The 15,495-nt window shown below is 39.4% G+C and overlaps 1 protein-coding gene across 2 annotated transcripts in view; it reads left to right on the top strand.

The window, feature by feature from the left end:
• Positions 1 to 3,613: 3,613 nt before the first annotated feature.
• LOC106772106 (SAC3 family protein C) overlaps positions 3,614 to 15,495 on the top strand; it is a 19,577-nt gene continuing 7,695 nt past the window's right edge. For both annotated transcript variants that reach the window (XM_022785830.1, XM_014658319.2), the window contains exon 1: positions 3,614 to 3,895. In XM_022785830.1, coding sequence (XP_022641551.1) covers positions 3,658 to 3,895 — 238 coding nt within the window. In that variant the 5' untranslated portion in view covers positions 3,614 to 3,657. The remainder of the gene's footprint in view (positions 3,896 to 15,495) is intronic.

Below are 15,495 nucleotides of genomic sequence, written 5' to 3'. Positions count from 1 at the left end.
TAGAAAAGTGGTGAAAAGCAAAGAATAAGGTCAAACTCAAAATTTTAATTTGTATTTTCAACTTAAACTTATCTATCCATTGCCAATGAAACAAAAATCGATTTAAGATCTAGGTAAAATATTAAACATTTTTTAAATCCATAGTGAAGAACTTATTATTAAAGAATTTATCTTAAGTTTTTCAAGAATGAGATATAAATAGTCAAGAAAGGAACATATTGGACATGACTTAAAGATATCCAACTAACTTAATTGGTTGAAAAAGGTAAATTTATATATGATGGGATGATTTAAAGGTGTTTATAAATAATAGAAATTCTATATATAGTTTATCATTTTAAATAATAAAATAATCAAGTGTTCTTTAAAAAAATAATTATTCTTTACTGTTTTCTAAATTCTTAAAATTTTGTAAGTGATTGAGTATTGGACTAAACCAAAATCTGATAATTAAGTACTCATTAATGTTTATACTAGTGAAAAAAGACTTTCAAAATTGCTTAATATGTTTTGGTTTTAATAAAAATGAAGTCTTTCAAAACATGATAGTCTTTTTGAAATATTTTGTACAACTATAGGTACATGTTTTGTATGTTGGTATATGTTTTGTTTCTTTAAAGAACCGAGGGTTAAAATTACATTCCCACCAAAGCTTTTTCATTTGCATCGCTGCATCAGTTTCTCATTACAAGAGCCTCTCTACTCCTTTCCTCATCGCCAAACGTAAACCACACTGCCACTTTTGCCATCACTCCTCCACTTTCCTTCCTTCCCTTCCTTGTAGCCAACGCAAAGTGTGTCACCGCGTTGTCATTGTGAGCATATCCTTTTTCTCCCAATCTTGAAAACGGCTAGAGATTCGTTCTTTCATCTTGCACTTTTTTTTTCTGTTTCATAATTCTTTTTTCCTAATGCAAATATGTTTTAATACCTTTTATTCAATGTGGAGGTGGGAAAGGTAGTGGTGGCTTTGTTTGTTGATGGAGAGCATAGTGGTTCTATGATGGAAAATATTTGAGGATAGTAAGAAATTGAAACAATATTATTTTTAAAAAATAATATAGAAAAAGGTTCCGATTCAAAAAAGAACCGAAACATAAAGTAAAGAATAAATTTTGGTTATGAAGTAAAACCTAAACTTATGTATTTTTTTATCTTGTCTGAATATGCTTTGGTTAACTGAAGCATAATCTCCAAAATAACCAATACAAAAGCCCTTACATGTACTAATGTTATATTGAAGTCCAATGTAAATAACATAATATGCTTATTTGTTATTTAGATTTGTTGATGAAAATCCACAGATAAATACAATCAAAATCAAAGTAAATATTATCCCTCTAAAAATTTTAATAACCTAAGTGTCACAACATTTTTTATAGGTGAATTGCATTCTATCCCAATAATACATAAGAGTCCATAAGCTAAAAAATAAGACTATTTTTTTTATACCATGTCTAACTATCACTACCAAAAAATCTTGATTTACCGATGAAAGATATCACTTTTTCAATAGATCATCGATGAGTAGAAGTTCATCGGTAAATACCTTGTTGGAAACATATACTGATAGATTTTTGTTAGAAGCCCACATCGACTAGAGATAAGGCCAATTTATAATATATAAGTGGGGTGCAAACCTCACCTTACAAGCCGATTTTGTGGGTTGAGTTAGGCTTAAAACCCACTTCTTAATATGGTATCAAAGCCATGGTTAAAGTCTATTCTAGCGATATTTCTTGTTTCTTGGGCATTTCTATTCCACTCATTGTCGGGCTGCTACCGGACCACTCATGGTTAAGTGTGTATTGTGTTGATTCATGTATGAAATGGTGGTGATGATGAATATGGTGTATGTGTTGTTGTATTCTATGGATCTTGTGGGAAGATTCTATGGTGGCGTTTCATTAGTGTATGTATTGATATATGGATTTAGTTGTCCTATCCAATCTCAAGTAGAGAAGAGTGAGAGTATGTAGTGAAAGTTGTAAAAAGTCCTAGTCTGGGAGCTTTACCTTGGCCAAAGATGGTTGACAAATTAATCTTTTATGTGGTAGCTTGAGTGAGCAAGTTGTTCCACCACCACAAATGCATAACTCTCAGAGTTTGATATCAATCCATGTATTTAGATACTTGAGTCTGGTATGAGTATTGGTATGTGCTAGGATTGTTTATATGAATAATTCATAAGTTTTAATAACTTTAAACTATTGTATGATTGGTTTTTTTAAACATTAATTTATCATTTCTTCTGTGTTTGTTCTGTTGATGTGTTCTTCTTATTTGTGGTAATGGTAGATGATTTAGTTTAAGAAGATGACAATGGTGCAATATAGGTTTAGATGATCTCATTGTGTATATGTTATCTTTTAAAACTTTTATTATGTTTTTTACTTAGTGTAATACTATCTTTTAGTTGTATTAAATCTTTTATATATATATATATATATATTTATTGGTATTATATTTATATTCAACAGAACTGTATGCATACATTTATAGATTATATATTCTTAATATTATATGTGTGATATTTATTTTAACAGTTGTATAATATTAAAAAGGATATTACAAACATATACATTTTAAATTAAATTTTAAAGCTTTTTTCAGTTTTGTAAACTTTGAATTTAAATATAATTTATATATTATAAATCTAAATATAATTTATAATTTAAAAATATTAATTATCATATTTAGTATACTATAAATATATTTAAATGGATTTATATATATATATATATATATATATATATATATATATATATATATATACCTTGTAAATTTCCTAAAATATTAAATATGTCTCTTATTATCATATTATTTTTATTTCACTAAAACAAATATTTTTTTAGTTCACTATTACTAATCACGATGAAAAAATTATACAAATATAAATCGTAACTTGTTATTAATAATATATTTAATAGAAAACCATCCATATATTCGAATTCATATATTAAAAATGTTTACCAATTAATTTTCTTTTATTTTAGTTAACAAGAACCTGAGAAACACCTTATATTTTACAGGAAGAAAAATAATATGATTTTTTAAAATGTATATTTAATATATATTTATACTTTTAAAGAAATGCGGCACACATTAAAATTTATGATATTTTTTTAACTAGTCAATAATTAAGTCAAATAATGACAAATATTATTTGAAATAAATAAATAAAGTATTATAAAATAATTAAATATTCAATATATGTCATTAAAACAAGAAACGATCTAAATTTATTAAATAAACATATTCTTGAAGTCCTTAAAAAAAGAACTCCCATAATTGAATTCAAGAAACGATCTAAATTTATTAAATAAATGTTTCTGCAAACACTTTTAATACCTTGCAGAAAAAATAATTCATAACTCTATAAGCTAATTTGTAAGAAAATATAATTTCTTTATATTTTTTAACAGCATTAATTTAACTTTATTTAAAAAATCAATTTCAGTTTTTCTTAAATTTTTCCGTTTATGAAAATATTTAAAATTAAATATCAATAATATGCATTAAACTTTAAAGGAAGTTTAAAATTATTTTCAGAAAAATATAAAATTAATACTTTTTCAACTCAAATAGAGCTTAAAACCAAGTCAAAGTAAAAATGAGGAAAAGGAGAGTGAAGCGGCGAAGAGTGAAGAAAGAGTAATGGAGGGTGGGAACGGAAACCGTGGCTCCTCTTTCTACCAATCACGTCGTGGTCATGGTCGTGGTCGAGGTCACAGATTTCCTTCAAATCAATCTAAAGTTTCAAGCTTTGGTGAAAGGGGCACTTCTTCTTCCACTAGTGGCAGCAGTGCTTCCAACTCTGTTCTCAGTAACAGGCAAGAAGAGGACGCACAACCATCTTCCAATATTGTTGGAACATGTCCTTACATGTGCCCAGGTGAACTTGTTATTATAATAATAACGTATCTAATGTATGTAAGTGAAATCAATTTCATGGTAGCATAGATGCAATGTTGAATTTTTCATGTAATGACGTGTCCTTTTAGAGGGGTTGGAGAAGAGTGGGGTTGTTACCAACGGGGTCTAGTCTAATAGAAGAGGTTAGTCACCCATGATTTAATGAATCAAGGTTCGAATCTTGATGAAAGAGATGTTAACATTTAATGTCTGATGGTGTCTCAAATAGGAATGTGTGTTCAAGAGTATATATGGGAAACTAAACGAGAGGGAATGAGTGGAATTGTTGTTGATGTAGAGATATCCTTTTGCAGTTAGTGTTAATTGAATTGCGAGGTCAATGAAGGAAATATCATTAAATGGTTTCCTTTGCGGGGTTAAACCCTTTCTGGTGTACATTGAGGTTAATAGGTCATATGGAGTTATAATGTTTGGGCTAGTGAAGGTTAAGAGTGCAGAAAAAGAATGATGCAGAATTCAAAGGAAGCACTGTTGAGTGCTGATAGGAAGAAGCTATTTTTAGTTGATTCTTGTGGTTGTATTGCTTTATAATTATATTGCAGTGGTGAGGTAATTCAGTTTGAAGGACACTGTTTCTCTTTCCACTCTGCGATACGTCTTTTAAGAACAAAACCAGGTTTCAAAGCGGACAATACTTGGGACCGATAACAATGTTTGTTGTCTTTGTGCATGGGTGTTAGGTTTGGAATAATTGTAAAAAGGGTGAGAAAATGTAAGGGAGGAAGACAATAAAAGGCTGCTATGGGTGATTGTTAATAGGTTATTCTTTATTTATAAGATAGGTATGTGTAGGCATCACTATACTAGGTTCAATCCCAAATAGGTTTTTCTCGACTCGTAACAATCTGGAATTGGGTTTATCTTTTTAAAACCTTGGTAATTTTGTTATTCCATATTTTAAAACTGAAGTGCTGTTATAATGTTCTGTTATGCCTTCATTTATACCTCAAACTAGGTACTTGGACTTGTGAATTGTGTTTTGGGGCATAAAATTATACACGTCTACCATTTCCTCCCCCTCTTTGATTTCATGACACCTCAAGGTTGCGATTTTTGTTGATCACATCAAATTGTCATTGTGCATCAAAACTTACTTGGGAGCAGCGTTCTCACGAGTGTCAGAGCAGCTATCCTCATGGCCTCTATGTTTCTTAGGACAACACATCTCATGGCGTTTCTTGCTTGTAGCCTTGTGGTGGTGCCTCTAACGGCCTGGAGGCAGTGTATCTTGCTCGTGGTCTCATGGTGTGCTCTTCGTAATGCATCTTCTGGCATCTCTCATTGTGCACCTTGATACCTTTGACAGTGCCTAAAAAGGGCACTGCCTATGCTTCTAGGTTATGTTTTTGTCTTTGGTTGCATGACCCAATTTATAACCTGAAACTTGAAGCACAATTTCTTTTCCTTTAAAGCCCAATTACTTAACACAGCTCACCCATTGTGTAAAAACATCATGTAACCTACACAACCTTTACTAAATGCTCTTCCTTACCAAAGTATGTTGCGACTACCACTCTTCATTTACTAGAAAAAGATATACTTCATCTTTCCCTTTCTCTATTTAATAACATTTCCACTCACTCCATCCCATTCATCTTTCTTCCTCTTTGTTTATTATCACTGAACCACATCTCTTTGCTATTCCTTTACAATAAGCACATCGCACTGCAAATTATTGGTTATCCTTATCAGATTTGGTTTCCCTAGTTATTAAAATGACTTCAAATCGAACTTCAAACTCCATTAGACTTGTGGCTCCCAAAAGTGCTTAAAGAAATAAGAGTGCTTGTAAGCATTGTATTTGAATTGGTGGGGACACTATGAAACTTCAATGCATATAATGTCCGAAGGTAATAGCAAGGGGAGTTTATTGGTTGAAGCATCGCTTGATTGGTGCTGAAAAGTATGTTGGAGCTTGCAAGAGTGTTAATGATGAAGTGAATAAGGAAATGTGAGAAATAGTTGATGGTATGCAACAAAATTTGATAAAGAAGTCAAGTTGTGATAAGGAGGAGGAAAATTTTGAAGCCATTGAGAGAAGAAAAAAGAACAAAACTTTCACCCTAGCAGCAGTTCTATTTTTTTTTTTTTTTTAAGAAGAGAGCAATTAGCACTCAAGCCACCATCAATACCATTTTTAACAAAAGGGCGTGAAAGAGGAAGCTTGTCATGCAATTGCTAGGTTTGTTCAGCAACAATGTAATACCTTTTAATCAGTGTGATAGGAATAAGAGGGAATGGATAGTTTACGAGAGAAGGAAGAAGAGTACATAGTTATTGTCATAACTGGTTTAATAGTTAGGAAGGGCGGCAAATAGGGATTGTATAAATAGTGAGGGGTTTAGTAAAGGGGGGCTTTTGGGCAGTTAGAGTGTTGACAGGCTCTGTCCTATGGAGGGGGTTAAGCCTCTTTGTATCAGTTGTTACATAGACCTTTCTTTGTGAATAATACACAATTGATTCTTTTCGTTCGATTGTTTTCTTGTTACGTGTGTGTGGAGCGTTCTTGATTAGGTTTTTCTATTAGAAACCTATCAATTGGTTCGACCTGTCGGATCTCCAATTGGAGGAGTGACGAGCGCGCATAATGGAGGGAAGAGTAGTGGCGTTAGAGGGTCAGTTGGAGGCGGTAGAAATCGCGACGACTAAGACAAAGGCTGACACAATGTACCTGCGACACTAGACAAGAGCCTTACGTCAAAACTATGAAGCCATGTGCCATGATGTACAGGCGATCTTGAAGGTACTAGGGGATCTAAAACGCGACCCAAATGGAAATCACCAGGACGGTAGTCAATCATCGGTCAATGGCAACGATGGCGGGCATGACGGGGAGAGAGGAAGAGGGAGCGAAGGAAATCAAGAAGGATCGGTGAATTGGAGGAAACGAGTCGAATTACCTGCGTTCGAGGGTGGTGATCCATTGATTAGTATTGAATATAGTGAAAAATATATATGGGATTAATCTCCCTTGTGTTTTGCATACACATAGGGTAGTTTATTTATAATGTAAGATAAGGGTTAAACCCTAAATACAGAATTGGTTGAGCCCAATTAACATAAACACACAACTTAACATCTAACACTCCCCCTCAAGTTGGAGCATATAAATCATATGTTCCAAGCTTGTTACAAAGATAGTCAACTCTAGGTCCTCGTAAGGACTTGGTGAATATGTCTGCCAACTGGTTGCTTGAGTTAACGAACTCAGTCTTCATATCTCCGGATATGATTTTTTCTCTAATAAAATGACAATCGACTTCAATGTGCTTGGTTCTCTCATGGAAGACAGGGTTAGAGCTATATGAAGAGCAGCTTGATTATCACATATAAGTGTCATGTGAGTGACATCTCCAAATTTCAATTCACTAAGTAATTGTTTAAGCCACACAAGCTCGCAAGTAGCAGATGCCATACCTCTATATTCTGCTTTTGCGCTGGACCTTGCCACAACACTTTGCTTCTTACTTTTCCAAGATATCAGGTTGCCACCAATAGAGACACAATATCCAAAAGTAGACCTCCTATCAGAAGGAAAACTAGCCCAATCAGCATCTGAATAGCAAATGATTTTTGTATCGTTGTTAGGACCATATAGAAAACCTTTTCCAGGTGATCCTTTAATATAGCAACCAACAACAGACTTTCCAGATGGTAATTGGACAAGCTCCCAAGTTCCACTTTTCTGTAAAGCACTTAAGTCATCCAGCATGGCTTGACGCGAGCCAGGATGTGTTAAGGCATCACCCACAGACTGGGGAATTGACACAGAAGAAATGGATGAGAGACATGTGTAAAAAGATGGAGATAATCTGTGGTAACTAAGAACAGTATAATGGGGGGAAGGGTTACGAGTGGAGCATATACCTTTATGGAGGGCAATGGGCAGGTCAGACTCATTTGCTAGAGCCGGAGGAGACACAGGAGGCGACACTGGAAGTGAGTCTTGAGGAAGACGATTGCGGCGACTATAAACCTGAAGGGGTGGAGTTGAAGGACGATCCTGTGGGGAATGAGAGTCTAAAGAAGGAAAAGGATCACAGAAAAAAGGAATATCAACAGTAGCAGGTGGAGGTACAGATCTAGAAGATAAATGTGAAAAGTAAAACGAAGATTCATCAAAAGTGACATCAGCAAAGATGAAATGACGATTGAGGGAAGGGGAAAAACACTTATAGCCCTTTTGTGACCGTGGAAATCCTAAGAATACACATTTGTGAGATCTAGGAGATAACTTATCAACACCAGGACTAAAATCATGAACAAAACATGTAGACCCAAAATTTCTAAGAGGTAATGGATGTAAAAGGTCTTGAGAAAATAAGATAGAATGAGGGATTTTGTATCTAGGACAGAAGACGACATGCAGTTTATGAGATAACATGCAGTGAGAATTGCATCACCCCAAAAACGCGAGGGTACTTGACCATGGATTAGAAGTGTACGAGTTGTTTCAATAAGGTGTCTAATCTTGCGCTCAGCCACCCCATTTTGTTGAGGGGTATAGGCACATGAGGTCTGGTAAAGAATGCCATGAGAAGCCATAAAATGTTTAAACAGTTGAGAAAGGTATTCACGACCATTATCACTGCGTAAAGTGTGAATAGAAACCACAAACTGAGTTTTTATTTCATTGAAAAATGATTGGAAAATAGAAAACAACTCAGAGCGATTCTTCATTAGAAACAACCAAGTACATATGGAATAGTCATCAATGAAGGTAACAAAATACTGAAATCCTAAAGTTGACTTAACACGACTAGGTCCCCAAATATCAGAATGAACCAATGAAAAGGGGGATGACGCTCGTCGTGAAAAACTACGAGGAAAGGAACTACGAGTATGTTTACCTAACTGACAAGACTCACACGGCAAACTTGATAATTTCGACAAACTCAGAACGAGTTGCTGCAGTTTGGCAAGACTGGGATGACCTAACTGAGCATGAAGAAGGGATGGTGACTCCATGATTACTCCAGCATGTGGAGAAGGGCAGAGATGATATAAGCCATGAGACTCACATCCTGTGCCAATCATGTGTTTCTAACTCCGGTCCTGTAACCGAACAAAATCTTTGGTAAATGAAATAACACAATTAAGGGAACGAGTTAGACGACTTACAGACAATAAGTTAAAAGGAGATCTAGGGACATAAAGTACGTGATCAATTGTTATGGACAGAAAAATATGAACAGTACCAATACCATGAGATGAGACTCTAGACCCATCAGCCATTGTTACCGAGGGTAAATTATCCGGACATGACAAGGAAGAAAACAAGGACTTGTTACCAGTGATATGATCGGTCCTCATACCATCTGAGAAATTCCTTAAAGAGTGCAGGGTTGTTTATGGTATTTGATGAAGTAGGACTGTCTGCAGACAGTGATCGGGGAGGTGGATCAAAATTAGCCATTGCTATAGGTCGAGGAGGACGTCCATGAAGCGCATAACATCTATCAATTTTGTGGTCTAGCTTGCCACAGTGGTCACATTTTGGACATACTTTACCTGGCTGGTGAGACCGACTCCGATCATCACATTGGGCAGCCATGGAGAGGGAGAAACCCTAAAAATCCAAAGTGCTCCGATTGGCGCAACGACAACAAATCTAGAAAGAGGGCGAGGAGGCGATCACAACGGCTCTGGTCGGCGCGTGGAGGCGCATGGGTGGTCCGATCACCACGATCTTTGCACCACGGTGGTCGACCGGCCGAGACGATTCAGACGGAGTGGTCGCCGGTCGATTCTGGAACTCCGGCGACGGCAACGGCTGCGGCGATGGGTACTGGAGACTGTGGAACTGTGATAGGGATAATAGGAGATGGTTGGTTTATGAGAGAAGAAAGAAGGGGAACTAATTAGGGGGAACTAACTGTAACCGTTTAACTATTTTAACAGTTAGAACAATTAAGTTGGGGTGTATAAATAAATAGAAGGCAGATACGGAAGGGGTTGTTGATTGTTTAGTTGTTAACGGGTACTTACCTGTTGAAGAGGGTTATGCCTTTGTGTTCTATCTGTGAATAACATTTAGTTTTCCCATTCTTTCTGTGTTTCTTGGAGTGAAAGTGAGGGTTGCAATTAGGTTCCCAATTCAGGAACCTATCATTTGGTCTGACTTGCCGGATCCCCAATCGGGGTGTTTCACGCGTGGAAATGGAGGGAAGAATGGTGGTAGTAGAAGGGCACTTAGAGACGGTCGAAGTGGCAATCGCCGAGACGAAAGCTGATACGGGGGCGTTGCGAAAGGAGACGGGGGCGTTGCGACAGGAGACGGCGGCGATACGACAGGACGTCCAGGCAATCTTGAAGGCGCTTGGAGAACGTAACCACAATCACCACGGGAAGCGACAGGGGGAGAGTGAGTCGTCGGTGAACGATAATGGTGGTGGTCCCAATAGTTAAGGTGGAGGAGGTGGAGGCGGTAACCAAAGGGGTTTGAGCCAATGGAGGAAGCGAGTCGAATTACCAGTCTTTGAGGGGGGCGAACCTTGGGTATGGATAGGCAGAGCGGAAAAGTTTTTCGAAGTACAGAAGGTGGCGGAGAAACTGGAACTGGCCTTTATCAGTATGGATTGCTACGCCGGAAGCTGGTTCTGATTCTGGCGAGAGAAAACCAAGAACCTTTCTTGGGATGGGTTGAAGAGGGCTCTGGGTATCTGATTTGGAGGAGGAACACGAGGGACGGTGTACGAGAGACTATCAACCATACGACAGTCAGGACCGGTGGAGGAGTACATACGCGATTTTGAAGTTTTGGTGGGTCAGACGACCCAGATACCAGAGGAGCAGATCATGGGGTATTTCATGTGCACGAAGACCGGAGGAGGGTGGGTACCCAAGAATCAAAATTCTTGGGGCAAGGCGTCGGGTTCGGTGACGCGAGTTGAACCGAATCGAGAGTCAACGGTACGAGGGGGAACGGCGGAAAGCGTTGGGTCGGTTAATAAAGATGCGACCCAAGGGCGGAATAAGGGGGTGGCTACCGGTAGCGGAGGTGATCGGAACGTTCGCAATCTACCTTACTCGGAGTATCTTAAACGGAGGGAAGAGGGTCGTTGTTTCAGGTGCGGTGGACCCTTTGGCCCCGACCATCGTTGCCTAGAGAGGGGTCTCAAAATGCTAATTGTGGTAGAGGAAGAGGAAGAGGCCGAAGGCAACGAGGTGACGGAGATGAACCTTGCGACAATGGAGTTGTCGGCACTGTCCGCCGGCGAGCTGACGACACCCAAAACAATGAAGTTACGAGGGCACAAAGAGGTGTTAGTTTTAATTGATAGTGGCGCGAGCCACAACTTCATTGATCGGCGGGTGGTGGAGGAACTGCGGATGACGGTGACCAAGACGCAGCCTTATATGGTGAGTCTGGGAGACGGTCAAAAGAAAAGAATTAGCGGGTGTTNTGAGGGAGTGAAGTTGGAGCTTGGGGAAGCTCAGCTGATTGAAAGATTTTACTTGTTTGAACTTGGGGGAGTTGAAATAATTCTTGGGGTGGAGTGGTTGCAGAGGCTGGGAGAAGTAATGGTGGACTGGGGAAAGTTGAAGATGATGTATAAGGAGGGAGGAAGAGAGGTGACGGTGAGGGGTGACCCCACGTTGGAACGCAGAGTGGTGGGCCCAGGGCGCTCATGAAAATGGATCGAACTGAGACTTGTTATGTGGTTTGGGAGTTGGGCTCAATGGAGGCCCAACAAAATAAACTGAAGGACGTGGGCCTCACTAAAAAACAGAAAAGAGATGAAGAGTTTTCTGGAGAATTATGACGTGGTTTTCTTTGAAGCAAAGACACTGCCACCTAACCGAGAGGTCGAACACCACATACAACTTAAAGAGGGGTCGATCCGGTTAATGTCCGGCCATACCGGTATCCGCATGCCATCAAAGCTGAGATAGAGCACCAAATCGCAAAAATGCTACGGACGGGGGTGATCCGACCGAGCAACAGCCCCTACTCAAGTCCGGTGATCCTAGTAAAGAAGAAGGACGGCAGCTGACAGTTTTGCATCGACTACCGAGCACTCAACCGAGCGACGGTGCTGGACAAGTTTCCAATTCCGGTGATCGAGGAGTTGTTGGATGAGCTTAAGGGGGCGTCTTACTTTTCGAAAGTCGACCTAAAAGCGGGTTATCATCAAATCCGTATGAGCGAACGGGACGTGGAGAAAACAACATTTCGAACTCATCAAGGGCACTACAAGTTCGTCGTCATGCCTTTCGGGCTTACGAACGCGCCGACAACCTTCCAAAGTGCAATGAACGCACTATTCCAGCCCTATCTACGCAGGTATGTTCTCGTATTCTTTGACGACATTCTGGTATACAGCCGCACGTGGGAGGAGCATCTTGAACATGTTAAATGCGTGCTCACGATTCTGCAACGAGACAAGTGGGTTGCGAACAAGGGGAAATGTGAATTTGGGCAGACCCAAGTTAAGTACTTGGGGCACATCGTCTCCAGTAGAGGGGTAGAGATGGACGACGAAAAGATCAAGGCAGTGGTGGAATGGGAGCGTCCAAAAACAGTGAAAAGTTTGAGGGGATTTCTGGGGTTAACGGGGTACTACCGGAGGTTCATCCGGGATTATGGCAAGATCGTGAGAATTTGGGCAGACCCAGATTAATTACCTAGGACATACGATATCAAGGAAAGGGGTGGAGATGGGTTCTGAGAAGGTGAAGGTTTTGTTGGAGTGCAGTACACTAAAAACCGTAAAAGGGGTGAGGGGTTTTTTGGGGTTGATTGGTTATTACAGGAGATTCATAAGGGACTATGGAAAAATTGCTAAACCTCTGACTGAGTTATTAAAGAAGGGAGAGTTTGTGTGGAATGAAAGGGCGGAGGCAGCTTTGCAGGAATTGAAGAAAGCTATAACGATACCCCCAGTGCTCTCGTTACCCGATATTCAGCAGCCTTTTCACATTGAATGCGACGCCTCTGGGAATGGAGTAGGGGCGGTGTTGACGCAAGGTAGAAGGCCGATTGCTTATTTCAGTAAAGCCTTGTCAGCAGGAACGTTGAGTAAATGCATATATGAGAAAGAGTTGATGGCTCTGGTGTTGGCCATACAACATTGGAGGCCATATTTGCTTGGGCAGCGTTTTGTGGTGCATATCGATTAGAGAAGCCTCCGCTATTTGCTAGAGCAGCGTATCACCACTCAAAACCAACAGGATTGGATAGCAAAGTTGCTGGGATATGATTTTGAAATAGTGTACAGAGCAGGGGTGACCAATAGGGCAGCAAATGCCCTTTCTAGGAATGATGAGGGGGAGAATGAAGATGAGAAGGAAATGTACATAGTAGCCCGACCTTACTGGCAAGATTTTGGGGAGATATTGAAGAAGGTAGAAGAGGATGAAACCTTGCAGAAGGTGGTGGAGGATATTAGAAGGGATCCAAATACCCATCCCGCATATACCCTTGAACAAGAGAGGTTGCATTACAAGGGGAGGTTGGTACTGTTCGCCGACTCCAAATGGATTCCCAGGTTACTTGCAGAGTTCCACATGAAACAAACCAGAGGACACTCTGGTGTTTACAGGACCTATCGGAGGATAGCACAATCATTGCACTGGATCGGGATGAAGAAAGGAGTCAAGGAGTTCGTTGCTAACTACGTGGTATGTCAACAGCACAAGTACTTGGCTGCCTAGCCTCAAGGGCTGCTGCAACCATTGCCCATCCCAAGCGCTATATGGGAGTAGTTGAGCATGGATTTTATTGTAAGACTACCCAAGTCACAGGGACATGACACTATTCTCGTAGTGGTGGATCGCCTCAGCAAATACGGACATTTCCTACCTCTTAAGCACCCTTACTCTGCCAGGATGGTAGCGGAATTGTTCATGAAGGAGGTTGTCAGGCTGCACGACATTCCGCAATCCATCGTCAGTGATCAAGATCCCCTCTTCTTGAGTGTTTTCTGGAGGGAGTTGTTTAGGAGCCAGGGGACTCAATTGAAGATGAGTACGGCTTATCATCCATAAACGGATGGGCAAACAATCGTGTGTTAGAAGGATACCTGCGGTGTTTCTGTTCTGAACAGTCGAAGGGGTGGATGACGGTGCTTTCGTGGGCTGAGTATTGGTATAATACCAGCTTTCAGGGAGCGATAAGATGCACGCCGTTTGAGGCAATTTATGGGAGGCCACCTCCCTCCTTACACCGATTTATACCTGGGGAGTCCATGGTGGAATTAGTAAGCCAAGAACTACAGACCCATGATGAAGCCTTGAGACAACTGAAGTTCCATCTTGAGAGAGCTCAAGAGTTGATGACCCGACAGGCAAACAAAAGCAGGAGACTCGCGGAGGTGGAAGTTGGTGACTGGGTCTATCTCAAGATAAGATCGCATGAACAAACGTCAATGCTGACCAGGCTTCATCCAAAATTAGCAGCAAGGTTTTTCGAGTCCTTTAAAGTCATCTAGAAGATTGGAGAGATGGCATACAAGCTGCAATTGTCGGAGACAACACGCATACATCCTGTGTTTCACGTATCACAATTAAAAAGGGTGATGGGGGAACAAAGAGTCGAAAGGGAGCTGCCTAAGGATTTGCAGGCGGATGGGCCTTCGTTTTGGCCAGTAAGGATTTTGGGAAGAAAAATTACGCAAAAGGGGGAAGAGCAGGTGCCACAACTGCTTGTGGAGTGGCAAGAAGGAGGCATGGACAGGGCAACTTGGGAAGAAGAAATCACTATTCGGGAGCAATACCCCGATTTTAACCTTGAGGACAAGGTTGGATTTCAGGCAGGGGGCAATTATAGGAATAAGAGGGAATGGATAGTTTACGAGAGAAGGAAGAAGAATACATAGTTATTGTCTTAACTGGTTTAATAGTTAGGAAGGGCGGCAAATAGGGATTGTATAAATAGTGAGGGGTTTAGTAGAGAGGGGACTTTTGGGCAGTTAGAGTGTCGACAGGCTCTGTCCTGTGGAGGGGGTTAAGTCTCTTTGTATCAGTTGTTGCACAGACCTTTCTTTGTGAATAATACAAAATTGATTCTTTTCGTTCGATTGTTTTCTTCTTACGTGTGTGTGTGGAGCGTTCTTGATTAAGTTTTTCTATTGGAAACCTATCACAGTGGGATGTTTGATTTGGTTTTATGGCATGGCCTTGGATATAAACCTCCATCCTATCTTAAGATTAGAGTCAAATATCTAAAGGAGGAAGTAAAAAAATACATCACTTATTTTACAAGCACATAAGAATAAATGGAAGAAAACAAGATCCATGATTATGACTGATGGTTGTACTAATAAGATATGAAGGACAATAAACTTCCTAATGAACAACTAAAAGCGAACATGTTTCTAAAGTCCATAGATGCATGTGCTATATTTGACACAATAGAAAATGTTTTTGATACTAGGAAGCAGTTACTTAGTCTTATTTAACTAGGATGTGTGATCTTTACACCTATTGATTTACTGTTTTATATGTTTATTATGTAGTTTTTTTTTTTGTTTGTCATGTTGAATTGAAGTTTGTTAGAGATATTATATTTAGTTTATATTTATCTCTTATCTTTAGTTAGTTTGTTTATATTTCTTA

This window comes from Vigna radiata, chromosome 1 (genome assembly GCF_000741045.1).
Source record: "Vigna radiata var. radiata cultivar VC1973A chromosome 1, Vradiata_ver6, whole genome shotgun sequence".
In the NCBI taxonomy this organism is placed as follows: Eukaryota; Viridiplantae; Streptophyta; class Magnoliopsida; order Fabales; family Fabaceae; genus Vigna; species Vigna radiata.
This window is presented reverse-complemented; position numbering and strand designations above follow the sequence as displayed.